This window comes from Drosophila mojavensis, unplaced genomic scaffold, assembly GCF_018153725.1.
Source record: "Drosophila mojavensis isolate 15081-1352.22 unplaced genomic scaffold, ASM1815372v1 contig_81, whole genome shotgun sequence".
NCBI lineage: Eukaryota > Metazoa > Arthropoda > Insecta > Diptera > Drosophilidae > Drosophila > Drosophila mojavensis.
This window is the reverse complement of record NW_025318907.1, coordinates 2696509-2710438: the sequence shown is the minus strand read 5'-3', so window position 1 is coordinate 2710438 and position 13930 is coordinate 2696509. Positions and strand designations below refer to the sequence as shown.

Here is a 13930-nt window from a genome sequence, read left to right as displayed (position 1 = left end):
GTGTTGAGTATTTTGTTTTGAGGTCATGAAATGGTTTATGACTTGATCTTTGCAATGGGAATACCCAAAGAGCTCAACTTAATTCTATTTTCAATGTTAATAGCTGCAATAATATTGATTCATTGCATTGCGAGCTGTACAAAAAATAAACAGTTATGAATTTGTTTTACTATAGCAACAGCTACCAAATAGATAACTAATCTGAGTCATAGACATTACGGACCCATTTTGACTGATGTACGCTAGAATTCGCAAGTGCGGTAAACGATTTTAAATAGCCACGCTCTCATATTTGCACTTCACACCTCAAGTGGCGTGAGTTCAGATTGTTTTTCTGTTTATTTATAAACTGTATACCCTATAAATATACTAAAAAGGGCACTACGAAGTCGCACGTAGGGGGTGAAGATTTTGTTGTTTATTATGTTTATGTATATTTGCTAGATGTGGACTAAGATAACTCAATTCTGTTTGTTCGAATGATTTCAACTGATATATACCTTGTAAACTGCGTAGTAAGATGATGATTTACCTGAATCATTATTTGGTGTAAACAATTTAATATTTTGTATACCCTATAATTTTTAAACACTATAAATGAAGGAAATTAACTGCTATAAATAAAGTGAAACTGACGTATATTTGTTAGATGCGGAATAAGATGTTTTTATTATTTCTGCTGGACTGATTATAGTTGGTAGATACCCTGTAAAGTGCAGTATTGTGTAGAAAATTTTTTGAGGGTATTAAGATTTATTATTAATGATTTATATACTATTTTAATACAAGATTTTAGATAAATTTTGTATATTACAATTGGTGCGACTCAACCTCAACTTTTTCACGGTATAATACCCTATAAATATGCGAAAAATCAAATAATTACGACGAAATAAGATGATTAAGGGCATTATATACTATTTATATATTGTAAATTATTAAAATGTTATATATTTATTAAATGCGACTAAAGATTAAGATTTTAAGTTTTCAGTCTGTCTGTTGAACAGATTCAAACTAATAGATACCCTGCAAGCAGCTGACTTACGTTGACTATATCGATTTAGCTCATTTAATTATGAATATGATATACTATATAAATATATATATACATATATACGATATATATTTATTATACAAATTTAATAAGTATTAAATTAATAATAAATTAATTTTATTAATGCATTTCGTTTATTTTTCAGTAGTATGTTATATATTAATTAATTATGTTAAGTTATATTTATTTCAATTTAATAAGTATTAATGCATTTCATTTATATATTTCTAATCCAAATATAACAAATATTAATGTATTCATCCTGTATTCATTTCAGGCTGCTCACACGCCGGAGTCGCAACGGTCGTATATGCTGCGCAAGCGCTCGACGCCGGCGCCAGTGACGGAGCGGACGACTTTTGTGTGCTACACTTGCGGCACGGATACGCCCTCCTCGCAGCTGCGACTGGTCTACTGCTGTCCCAACACAGAACGCGAGCCCTACTATCCGTTCATCAAGACCATGAAGCCCTTCAAAAATGCTAGTCCCATCAGTCCACAGGGTGAGTCGGCGCAGATGAAATATGAATGATAATTAATGAAATTGCATTCTCCAGGCATGGTGCAAATCTGTGCCGGCTGCTGCGAGAAGCACAGCAGCCAGGCCGAGGGCGGCCCCCCAGTACCTGCCACCTCGGAGTCTGGAGCCACGCAGTCCCTGGAGTCCAGCTCGGCCATGTACAGCGCCAGCGGCGCCATTGCTGGCAATCATGTAACGGCATTTGTGAGTCGCAATTCGCCCTCGGAGAAGTCGCTCGCCAATTCAGACTCGACGAGCAATGTGCGCTTCAAGGTGAGCCTCGCCAGAGCCATTGAAATTTCCATTCCACTGCGGCTTAGTCCGGCTAAGAACTACTTTTCCGGGTTTCCTATTGCTGCCAGTTCCAGTTGGGTTTGCCTCAAGCAAAACAAATCGTTTTGCACGTCAATAACAATTTGTGCGTCTTCGATTCGTTTTTCTTCTTTTATATTTCCAATATAATATCTCATTCAGTGTGTGTGTGTGTGTGTGTTCGTCTTGTTGTGTCTATACATGGAAATTTACTAGCTGTCGATTACAGTAGGAACTCAAATATATATATGTAGGAAAAGCGATTACACATCGCATGGAAAAACAATGAAAAAAGCCTCAGTTTAACGACTTTGAAATACCCTAAACAAAAGAAAAGTCTCGTAGTTAAAGCTGATTAAACTTCAAATACCGTTTTTGAAATATTCTTGGAAAGATTATTTTGTTACTATATAAAATTGCATTCCTATCATATCGCTCTGGCTATAGATATATGCCCTTTAGCGAATTGCTACCTAGGGTATATGCGTACATAATATACATTCAGAAATGGAACTTTGCAACTCGGACCGTGTCGCGCTAATGAGAGCAAGTCTGGGAAGCGATAACACCTCGGCGATCTCTGCCCTCACGTCTGATAACCAAATGAACCCAGAGAGCATTTCTCAAAGGTGATGACCTGCCAGACGAACGTACGGACGGACGGATAGACATACAGACAGATGGACAATGTGAATGGACAGACTAGTGGTGCTTGGGCACACACATGTTGAGTAATTCATTTGCATGCTGAAGGTCGCCAGCAGCGATATCAATTATGTAGAATAGACGAGTGGGCAAGCATGGGCCGGCGGAAAGAGCTGATAAGAAGGACGGCAGGGAGGCAGCTTCATTAGTTGCTGCTTATCAGTGAGAGTGGGGGGAGGGGGCGACGGGTGGGGTATGGGGTATGGGAGGGCAGGCGAGGCAAGTCGAGTGTCAACATGTTAACCAATTTGAGTCAACAAATGTCAAGATTAGATTGCCCCGTCGCATGCACACGGCAGAGCCGCATGGCCAGGGACGGGTACGGAACAGAGCGGGCAAGGGCGGTCGTAGGTCTGGGCCTGCTGCGGTCTCAGCGGCCCCGTGGGCGCCTTAATTACCGTTCAAGATCTGGGCGCGGCTGGGGGCAAATAGTCGTCCACATTCGAAGCTAAACAAGAGACACAAATTAAACGAATTATTGTATAAATAAACAAAAAGCAAGAGCATAAGAGAACGTCACTTCGACTCCAATATAAGCCCCAAAAAGTGGGTAAACTTGGACTGGCCTGTCGGTCCGTAGACATCTGCCCCAAACTGGTTTCACCCGTTTATTTATAGCTCCTCAATTTTTTTGTTTGCTTTGCTTTGAGTAGTTTATTTATTATTTTGCTATTCCTTTAGTATTCTTACTTTTATTTATTATTTTTTCACTTTTTTTTTGTTGAATACATTAAACTTTAGTTTCAAGTTTCCAGAAATATTTAGTGACAGCCAAGTTAATTGAAAGACAGCCGTAAATTATTTCAGCTGCTTTCGAGCTATTTATGGCTTTCCTTAGTTCTTAATTGATTGTTGATTCGGTTCGAAATTGCCAATTTCATAGATTATCATGATTAAGCAGCAGTCGTGCAGCAGTTTATATTTTATTCAATCAATCTTGAGTTTGGCACTTGAAGTGCAAGTTATCGGCGAAGGTATATCTATTTTTTTATTCTTATAAATAACATGACCATATCTTCCAAAATACAATTTGTATCAGTTAAATGGGTTTTCGTATCTTGTCATAAATGTGATTCATTTGACAATCAGCAGGGAAACTTTCTGCAAGCACTCTTAAAACATAGAGTTTTCTCTATGAAAAAAATATGTCTTTCATAGAATCTCAAAAATCCTATAAATATATATAAATCAAGTTCTTGAAACTGAAATACAAGCATAAAGCTTCGATATTATATTGAAAATGTAAGTTTGACTATCTTTTGAAATGGAATCAAATGGGATAATGCTAAAATATCGATAATTAACGATAGGTGACTCTAATTTATTGAATTATCTAATTTATTAAATTAGGAATTGCCTCTATATGTGATATGTGATATGTGATAAATATTATATTATGTATGTAGGTTACATATGTAGTATGTATAGTACCTGCATATTTTTGTAGCTACTCATTCTATTAGCAGCCTTGGGTGAGTTTATCGACGTTCATAAATATGACAACATCTACAAACATCTTGTCTATTGGACTTCTAAAACAATTGCAAAATAAATACTTGGTTTACTTAACTTTTCTTCTTGTTTTTGGTGATTTCAGTTCTTCCTCTCTTTATCTGTAGTTTGTTTGCTTCGCGTGTCTGCAACGCTGAAATTGTCTTTGGGCGTGCAAATAATTGTTTAGCTGAGCCGAAAAAAAAACAAAAAAATTATTATCTTTAAACAGGTGCCAGAGCGCGCAATGAAAAAAAAAAAAACAAAAAACCTTTGCCCCAGTTAGCCAAAAAGTAAACTTGTTTATCTTTGTTTATCAGGTGCATAAATGTATTCTTAACTCAAGAGCCTGATAGCCGAAGGTCAGAGCTCACAAAGAGAGGAAACAAATGAAATATAGATAAATGCAAGCGAACGAGTGAGTTATCAATAGAACTGTGGGCGGAGTCTCCATATAGCTGTCACAATACCATATATACTATATATGGTATATGGGGAAGCTCTTGCATTCAATTTTTTTCTTAACAGATAACAGATAATTAAAGTGTGATAATATATTGCGCAAATAGCTGCGTGCCATGTCATTTAGAGCATTATGCTAAATCAAATATAAACAACGGCGCACACCTATTTATCCATATCTATATCACTTTTATAGTACGCGTTCAACGTCATAGAGGCCATGATTAGGTTTACCTTGTGCAACCCAGCAGAGTGTATATGATATATTGTAATTTAGTTTATTGTTTAGCTAGTAAAATGATGTCATGCAATATGCCAGACATAGAACCTGTCTCTGATAAATATTTGAAGTACCCACAAAGGGATTGAAAGAGATTTGCTCTCTTATCTCTTATTACATGCAATACATAGATCGATGTTGAGTAGACTTGTGAACTAAATAGTATTACTTTCCCTAAATAATGCTACTTTTAATAATAATCAGAGAATGTGTTTTTATTGGCACAAATATCAGTAGATCTCAGTAAATCCGAGTAAAATTGATTAGCTAGAAAAACTTTTATAACAAAAATATATATAATATTTATATTTTATCATATATATATATTTTAATAGATCATTCAGCTGAGATCATCTCAAGTATAGGTTTTCAAGAGAAGCCCTATCTATCTATTCTCTGATGTTTCTAAAGTTTGCAGATTAGTCACAAAAAAAAAAAAAAATCATCGTACTTTTGAGAATTTGAACATCATATACATATACAAACTTTAGGTGAGCGATTCAGAAGAATAACTGTTTAGCACTTTGAAAACATTTGGAAGCTACGCTTTAATGGCACTTGTTTGGATGAGTATTTGAAAAGCCAGAAGAGTTTGGCACACATTCAATTGCCGAGTCATTGTGGGGGTGGGCGTGCTCTTGAAAATGTTGCGGCGCCTACGAGCAGTTCGAAGATGAAAGCTCTTGAAATGGAGGAAAGAGTTTGCAGTAGCAATAGAGCTGTAAATAAAATCATCTGCAGAAATGAGTATTATTATTGGTAAAAAAAAAAGAAAGTTTGATATAGAAAGCAGAGTATACACGACTCTGGTATACCCTCTAGATTACTTTAAACTACTTATACCTGATATCAATTTGAAAGTGAAATCAACATATACTGGCGAACTGAGAAGCGGATAGTTCTAGATCTAAACTGGACTTTAAATTAATTCGAACTTCTGCTAAATATACAAATAGCATAGAAATAAATCTAGCCATAAATTCTAAATGAATTTGTTAAAGTTAAATTGAACTTACAGTTTGAAGGGAGTTTATCAGCTTAGAGATCATTAGTTGATACTCAATCAAATTGTGATTTATATCGCCGGAAAGTGACTGAAACTTGTAATCAGCTATAATTCATCATCCACAAATTTTAATTGTTTTTTTTTTTTTGGGGGGTAAAACCGGTTCAGGTCAGCTAAAGTAATATTATTCCAGCTGTACTGATAAGAGAAACAAAAAGTAAAAAAAAAACAAGTAAGAACGTTGCAGTCGGGCGATACCGATTGCAGAAGACTCATTCACAGCCCAAACGCTGTCAACCAGAGTATATAGTGCAATTTTCAAGTCTAGTGCGCAGCAAAAAACACGGCATTTTGCCATTAAAATTGGAAAATCATCGATAGCTATTGCATTCAAATTACATACATATATAATTTATACAATTTTGATTTTTATTATATATGTATTTATATCCATACATTGGATACCGGCTTCAAGCTAACAGCAGATCAGCGCGATTTTCCTATGCTTGTGCACACACTCATCGTCTATTCTATGCGTACAGACAGAAGCGCGCCTTTTCTCACATTCTTAGAATTTCGATTGATTTCTGGACTTTCTAGCCGTTACTGTAGTTTTGTCTGATGACGCTCTCTTATTAATCTATTCTATTTTAGCAACTGACTGCTTGAGCAGAGCAGTGGCGCGGGTGCTAAGGGCGACGCAAGTAATGTTAGAGTAGGGGAGGTTCGAACCTCTACTATGTTATTATTATTTTTTTTTTTTTCATACATATTTCGTTTTTTATAAAATAGATATTTTATTGGGAAGGTGCGAGCTTGACTGAATGGCACTTAATACTTTTCATTTTCTTAGTCGAATAATTTTATAAGTTTAAATTTGTTCTTCTTAAATAGCCCTCAAATACATATACGCAAATACATACATATGTATATATAATTATATATGTTTGCCTGCGCGCATAGCATCAAGCATTCCAGCCTTATACACGCGCTCATTTGTATGTGTGTATGTATGTACACATAAATGCGTGCTCTAGCATATTCTAAGAATCCCGTTGCGATTGATTTGTCTTTGCATTGTTTTTGAATTTCCAGCCGCTACACTGGCTTTTCTTTGCTATGTGGCGTCATAACAATAATGTGATTTCATTTTAACTACTATTGATCGAAACGACGCGGTGGTGCTGTAGGCTGAAGCGCCGGCGGTCTTTATTTTAGCTATTTTGACAAACATGCTGTTTGGGTTGGGTGCGAGTTCAAATCCCGCTGAAAACAATTTTTTGTAAATTGCAAATTTTTGTTATTTTAGCTTTTTTATATTTTATTAATTTTATAAAAATGTTTCCTTCCGTGCTATCAATGCCTATAAGCCTACTTATGTGTACATATACATAAATAGATGACTGACGCATATAAATGTCGCAATTCGGGCACTGTAAATGCCGATTGCCACGCCCCTAGTGGCCGTCGACTCCTCAATTTTAGCCAGTTCTTAGAACGAGCAACCGGTTACCTAAATGCAAAATTTGAATTCTTACGCTCAAAAAATGTGAAAATTACAGGGTATTTTTCGATATGCCACGCCCCTAAAGAGGCTTAAAAATTATTTTTGGGGCATCGATAGAGGAGGCCACCAGTAACTTAACTATCCAAATTTGAAGCTTCTAGCTCTTAAACTGTAGGAGATATAAACTTTTGCGGTTTGCCACGCCCCCTATAGGCGGACATATATCTACCATAGCTGGTTGGACTTGGGTGATCAACCCGCGTATATATACCAAATTTCAGATCTCTAGCATCAATAGTGCCTAAAATATAGCAGAATTCGAAAAATCACTATATCTTCAGGTTCGATTTGCCACGCCCCTAGTGGGCGTAGATATATAATTTTTTCACCCATCTTCATAGAATTAAAACATTAGCTTACGTGCAAAATTTCAGCATTCTAAGTTTATAACTTTAGGAGATACAGTTTTGTCCGATTTGCCACGCCCCTAATGGGCGGAGATATATCCGCCATAGCTTGTGATCTTGGGTGGTTGGCGCGGACCTACATACCAAATTTCAGCTTTCTAGCTCTTCAACAAACATGATTTCTGGTATATCGGAAAATGCATTTTCCGATTTGCCACGCCCCTAGTAGGCGGATCGGGAAAATTTTAACACTTTATAAATCGGAGATATACACGAGTATGTGTTCCAAATTTCAAGTCTCTAGCTTCAATAGCGCCGAAATAGATTGCGTTCATACGGACAGACGGACAGACGGACGGACAGCAAGACGGACATTGCACAAAACCAATATACTCATTTCACTTTCGTGAATGAGTCTAAAAAACATTCGAAAAACAAAAAGCTGAAGCCATCTATCGGAAGAGGTACTCGCTGTAAGCCTAGGCAAGGTAAGCGTAATGCTTACTCTGATTAGAAGTGTGTACTCTACGATCGGTCGGCACTCATACAGCGAAATGTGGTGTAGAGGCGATAAGGAGGATTCGAAGCGGCTCAAAGCGGTTGGAAAGGGCACTCGATTCGAGTGGTGGCTCTTGAAGAGAATATCAATTGTATGAAATATTAAATAACATTTGATTAGATAAGTTGCGCACGACGCGTTTCGCATGTGCGTCGTCGCTCTGTTTATGTCTACAACTACGTATTTTATTTTTTTGATTTTTAGTTTTATTAAATGTATCAACCTCTCTATTACAGCCGTACGAAACCTGCTCGAACAATTCGAACTCAAATACGGCGCGCGACTTCAAGCAGATCCGACGCAACGACTCGAGGCCCAGTTCGCCCAGCTCAACCCAGGGACATATCGAGAATGGCCACGCCCAGTATCCGTAAGTTGTTGTACGTTAATTATTCGAACTCCTTACTAATAGACATATATCTCTGTCCATCCCCAGATGCTCCATTTGCAAAGTTCTCTGGCCGTCCAATAAAATGGATTGGCTCTATACTAGCGCCGAGCACATGAACTCGCATGCCATGCACTTTCCCTGTCTCAAGGGCAATGTCAGCAGCAATAGTAATGGTCTTAGCAACAACAACAACAACAATAATAATAATAACAACAATAATAACAACGAACTGAATAACAATCGTGTGTTAGCCTGCAAGGATTGCATCAACTACTTAACCAGCCAGTGGGAATCAATGGATGCGGAGCGTGTTCCATTGGAGCACAGAAGGTTTCATTACATGAATTTTGAATCTATTTTAAAATGGAAACTAATGTATTGCTCTTGCCTTGCAGATACAAAATACCCTCGCCCATGCTGAGCTCCAGTTCGCCGAATGGATCTCGCCACGGCGCCATGAGCACCTGTACGCCGCCCTCAACACCTTCGGTCTCCTCGTCAACGCCAGCCAGCACATCAATCTACTGTTTCCTCTGTGGCCTGCACTCGGATCTAACACTAGCCAGAATTCTATACGGCAGCAAAGAGGTAAAACTGTCTTAAGATATATCTTAAGAGAGAGGTAAAAAGAGAGAGAGAGAGAGAATAATATTAAATGACGTCATTAGTTTAAGTAAATTAGGTCAGTTTAAGTTAAGCACAAATTCTGTAAATTATTCAAGCTGACAGAGATAAGTTTGACGCAAAAATTATAAGCTTTTCAATTGAATTCTGCTCAGAACCTGTTATCTATCCTAATGTTACTTAGTTTTATTGTAGCCTTAATCATAGTGCCATAATACGTAGGCTCTTCGAGATTATTTAAGCTGGCTATGCTAACAAGACTTAAGAATGTTACTATGCAAATTTAATTTCAAGATATTTATTTCCATTGACTAAATTGTTTTAAATTGTATATAAGCAAATGAAGAAAATGAACAATTATTTTTAAACAATATTATTTCTGGAAACTTGAACCTTAAAGAATTTTGTTATCTTAGATAATGTTGAGCATTATTCAATATTGATTTTGATTTCAATTAATCAAAGCTCGTAATTTTTACAATCAAGAAAAATAGACTGATAACGAAATTCATTTAAATATCTAAAAACACTAACAAAAATCCATACCTTAATAATCAATTATTCGAGTTTGAGAATATGCAGACAAAAATATAATTTAATATGTTTCGGTTCTCTTATCGAAATTAGGCACTTATCAAAATATTAATATACACAAAATTTTAGTAAACGATCGACCTTTCTATTGGATATAAGAATTGTGTCATTTGATACTTCTTTAGGAACTGTCATAGTTAAATAACCAACACCTATATGATATTGAATTTCGATGTGATACTTTTAATAACCAATAGAAGCAACAATAACTTGAATATAAACAGAGGCAAATAATCTGTTGTTACTGATAAATAAATATATATAATTTATTTATAGTGCACAGCTCAAGGTCGACATTTATTTCTAGCCATTACAAAATTCATAATATATTAACTTATTAGGTACGCTTGCAAATATTTATAATTAACTATTACGAGTGCTGTCAACTGTTCTTTTATTGTTAAGATCCGTTAATATCAAGTATTGTAAGTAGGCTAGCTTATATTTAATCCCCATGAATGGAACACGTTTACAAATGTTGTTCTAGTTGTAAAGATAAGATTGCAAAATTGGAATTGATAAAAATAACCCATACATAAACAAATAATTAGATAAATAAATATATCAGTTTGTTAGATAGCGTTGAAGCTCCAATCATATAAAGTATGCTTAGATATAAGTATATAATTAGAACAGCGTTTAATCTTTCGGTTAGGCTGGTACGCAAATTATTGATTTGCAATTATGTGCTTATACAAAGTATGAGAGTATATGTAACAGATTTTAATATTGTAGAAAATAATATTTCGCATTAGATAAATTGTTGAAAATTATGTTAATGAACAGTTAACATACTAAGCAGAATAATAATAATTAAGAATTAGAGAAGTCATTATACAAATTGTGAAAGTGTATTATAATGGAGCAGCAAGTATTATCGAGGAGCTGGAATAATTTGAATTATGACTATTTACAGTACAGATTTCAATCAGAGCTGTAATTATATACCAAATAATTAATGTATTAAACAGTATAGATTTAGATATGATGCTAAAGGTTAATTATTTGAAAAATTGTTGGTTGAATTTATTGGTAAATTCAGTATGAATAGTGTTAGTGTTAGTGAATAGAATGGTTAGAGTGAAATTTTGGTATCCTAAGTCATCCATATGTCTATGTCATCTTTTAAAATGATTATCTTCTCCTTCAGAAATTCACTCAAAAACATTTTCTTGGTCAAATATTGTTGAACCTTTGAAAAATCCAAGTATATAACTTAAATTCGTGTTTAAAATGTAAATTCAATTAATATTATCTCGAGATATATGTAAAAGTATTACAAAAAGTTTAAAATCTTTTTTGTAATTATTTTGTATGAAGTATAATATAAAGTAGTATAATATAATATGTAACTTAGTATGAAAGCAGGACTTTTTTTTGTATATTAATATGAATTTAGGTAATATAATATAACATTTAGCATATTATGAAATCAGAACTTTTTATATTGTTACATTAATATATTTAATATTGATGTATTTAGTTTAAAGAGAGTATCAACTATGTTTACTAAACTTATGCTATATGATTTGTTGTATGTACTCAAAGATTGAACATGCATACATAGAATAAATCTAGAAATTAATATTTAAATTAATTCGGTTATATGTATCGAAATTGTGATGATTATGATAGGTATGAGCAATTTATTTGTTATATTTGTCATAAAAAGTTTTTGTTTTTTTTTTGCTTATTTCACCTCTTTATCTCTCTCTCTCTCTCTCTCTGTCTCTCTTAAGTAAATATTAAGATAATATGTATACTATATTAATTCAACATTATTCTTATCAAATTTGTTAATATCTTCAAATTGAGTATTCTAATCAATTTCCTTTGCTTGCAGGGCTCAAGACCTTATTTTCCATTGTTGCTGAAGCACAATTCGTTGCCAAATGCCGAACAGCTGAGAAACAATTCAGCTCTAGTCTGCACATTTTGCTATCATTCCATGCTGAATCAGTGGCGCAAGTGAGTTCTCGATAATTTCAATATAAATATTATAAAATTCATAAACCAAATCTTGCTGCGCAGATATGAAGCTCAAAGTCCCAGCGTTAATCCAGCGGATAGAAAATACAATTGGCATGATTACAATTGCCATTTGTGCGGCATTACGACTTATAGAAAGCGGGTGCGAGCGCTGCCCGTCAATGAGTTTCCGTTCGTTAAGCATCAGAAGAGCGACGATGGACTTTTGCTAGAGAATGGAGAATACGCCGTGGTATGCCTGGACTGCTATGAGAGCTTGAGGTAAGAGATAAGAGATTATATCAAAGTCCCATTAAGCACATATAACTAATTCTTTCCACTTCCACTTTCACAGGCAACAGGCGTCGCAGCATGATCGCTTTGGGGTGCCCATCTCTAGGCGGGCCTACAACTGGGTGCCCCAGCCGCCGCCACCGGAGGACAGTCCCGATGTCTCAGTGGCTCGTCTGCCCTGCGGCGAACGTTCTGATCGCGTCGTGAGTACAAAAATAACCAACGTCAGCAATGGAAAACCTTATGTCAATGCATTTGTAATCCCCACAGCTTATGAGTAACGCACTGAGGCCCATTCCAAGCAAGAAGACAACGTCGCCAAAGCAATACGAAAAGTCTAAAGAAGGTAAGCGTTCTCGCTGTCTCTCCCTATGTCTCTATGTTTCTCTGCCTGCATTTGGTAATGTGAAACGCATTTTAAGCGTCTCGAGGTGCCCGGTTCAAGTGAAACCCAATTCGCGTCAATAAACTTCAATTGGTTTCACTTAACCGTACGCCCAGCCCCTGCTCTCTACCTATTGATGAGCTCGATGCCCATGCCGTAATAGTCTTAGCGGTAAGCGTTTAGCTTTGTCAACAAACTGGGTCCCCAATTTACCGAGTTTCCCCATGTGCGCATCGCTTGCAAGTTCAAAGTTCAAATGCATTTGTTGGGAATCTTGGCGAGGAGTGCATTACCAGATATTATGCATGTTTGCGAATTGAATTTATGAGTGAGATTAGACAGAGCTAGAAAAGACCGCAAGTTTCTTATCTATAAAGATAAATGATGTGCGGTTGATAACAGGTTGAATGAACTTTATTTAATAATTGATCTGTATTTATTTAATTATATTTTTTAAATACTAAATACTTATTTATCGAAGATACTATAAGTATCAAGAAATAATTAATTAAATTATTGGGTAATATTTTGAAATTATCTCTCTTGACATAATACCTAATGTTGTATAGATATGCAACTATAATTTATTGTTTTGGTATATGTTCCATATATAAATTACTCCCTGATTTTTCAATATTGATGTTTATTATATATTATAAATTATATTTAGTTTAAATAGCCAAATATTTTAATGCAGTTGCATTCTCTATGCTTCTGTATATAGTCTGATTTGTCTTTTCTCTGTTTCTGCTTTTGCCAATTTTGTTTGTTATATGCCTTGACCTTATGCCTTATGAGTATAAAATAAATTTGTTTTTCTATTTTCACTTTATGCTCACACAAAAAAAAAAAAAAAAAAAAAAAAATTCAAAACATTTTTTGTGGAATTTTGTATTTGAAGTTAATTAAATCTGATCAATTTCAAGTGAATAAAATTCTTGAGGTATAATAGATAAGCAGCCCTTGCTAAGTTATTCATAAATCATAGGTCTGATATTCTTAAATGATAATTTCCTGGGATTTTATTAGGCTGTTCAACATTTTTATAACTGAATAATATAAATTGTTAATGAGCGATTTACCAATACATACAATTCATGAATAAAGTTAGTGAACTATTTAATTGAATTATAAATATGGTTCAGGACTTCTAAAACTATAAACTCATTTCAAGAACAAATTCAACAAGAATTTGTTATATTATATTCGTTATATTAAAAGTTAACTGAAAAGTGCATATGATGAACGCTTCTTATATACTATATATACTATATCACTTCACGTCCTTCTAGGATAAAATAAATAACTAAAAAACTTGATTTATCACTTTATCAATTACTTTTATCGAAGTGAAACTTATAGCTCAAA

At 34.9% G+C, this 13930-nt stretch overlaps 1 protein-coding gene across 5 annotated transcripts in view; it reads left to right on the top strand.

Annotated features, from left to right (window-relative positions):
* Positions 1-13930, top strand: part of LOC6580543 (putative uncharacterized protein DDB_G0291608) — a 97764-nt gene that overhangs the window by 35485 nt on the left and 48349 nt on the right. For 4 of the 5 annotated variants that reach the window (XM_015164254.3, XM_002006338.4, XM_015164256.3 and 1 more), the window contains 9 exons: positions 1335-1560; positions 1615-1850; positions 8543-8676; positions 8743-9027; positions 9093-9285; positions 11759-11883; positions 11947-12165; positions 12239-12380; positions 12448-12523. In XM_015164254.3, the coding sequence (XP_015019740.1) occupies positions 1335-1560; positions 1615-1850; positions 8543-8676; positions 8743-9027; positions 9093-9285; positions 11759-11883; positions 11947-12165; positions 12239-12380; positions 12448-12523 (1636 nt within the window). Of the gene's footprint in view, positions 1-1334; positions 1561-1614; positions 1851-8286; positions 8398-8542; positions 8677-8742; positions 9028-9092; positions 9286-11758; positions 11884-11946; positions 12166-12238; positions 12381-12447; positions 12524-13930 lie in introns of those variants that run through there. The other variant, XM_015164255.3, reaches the window with a different exon arrangement.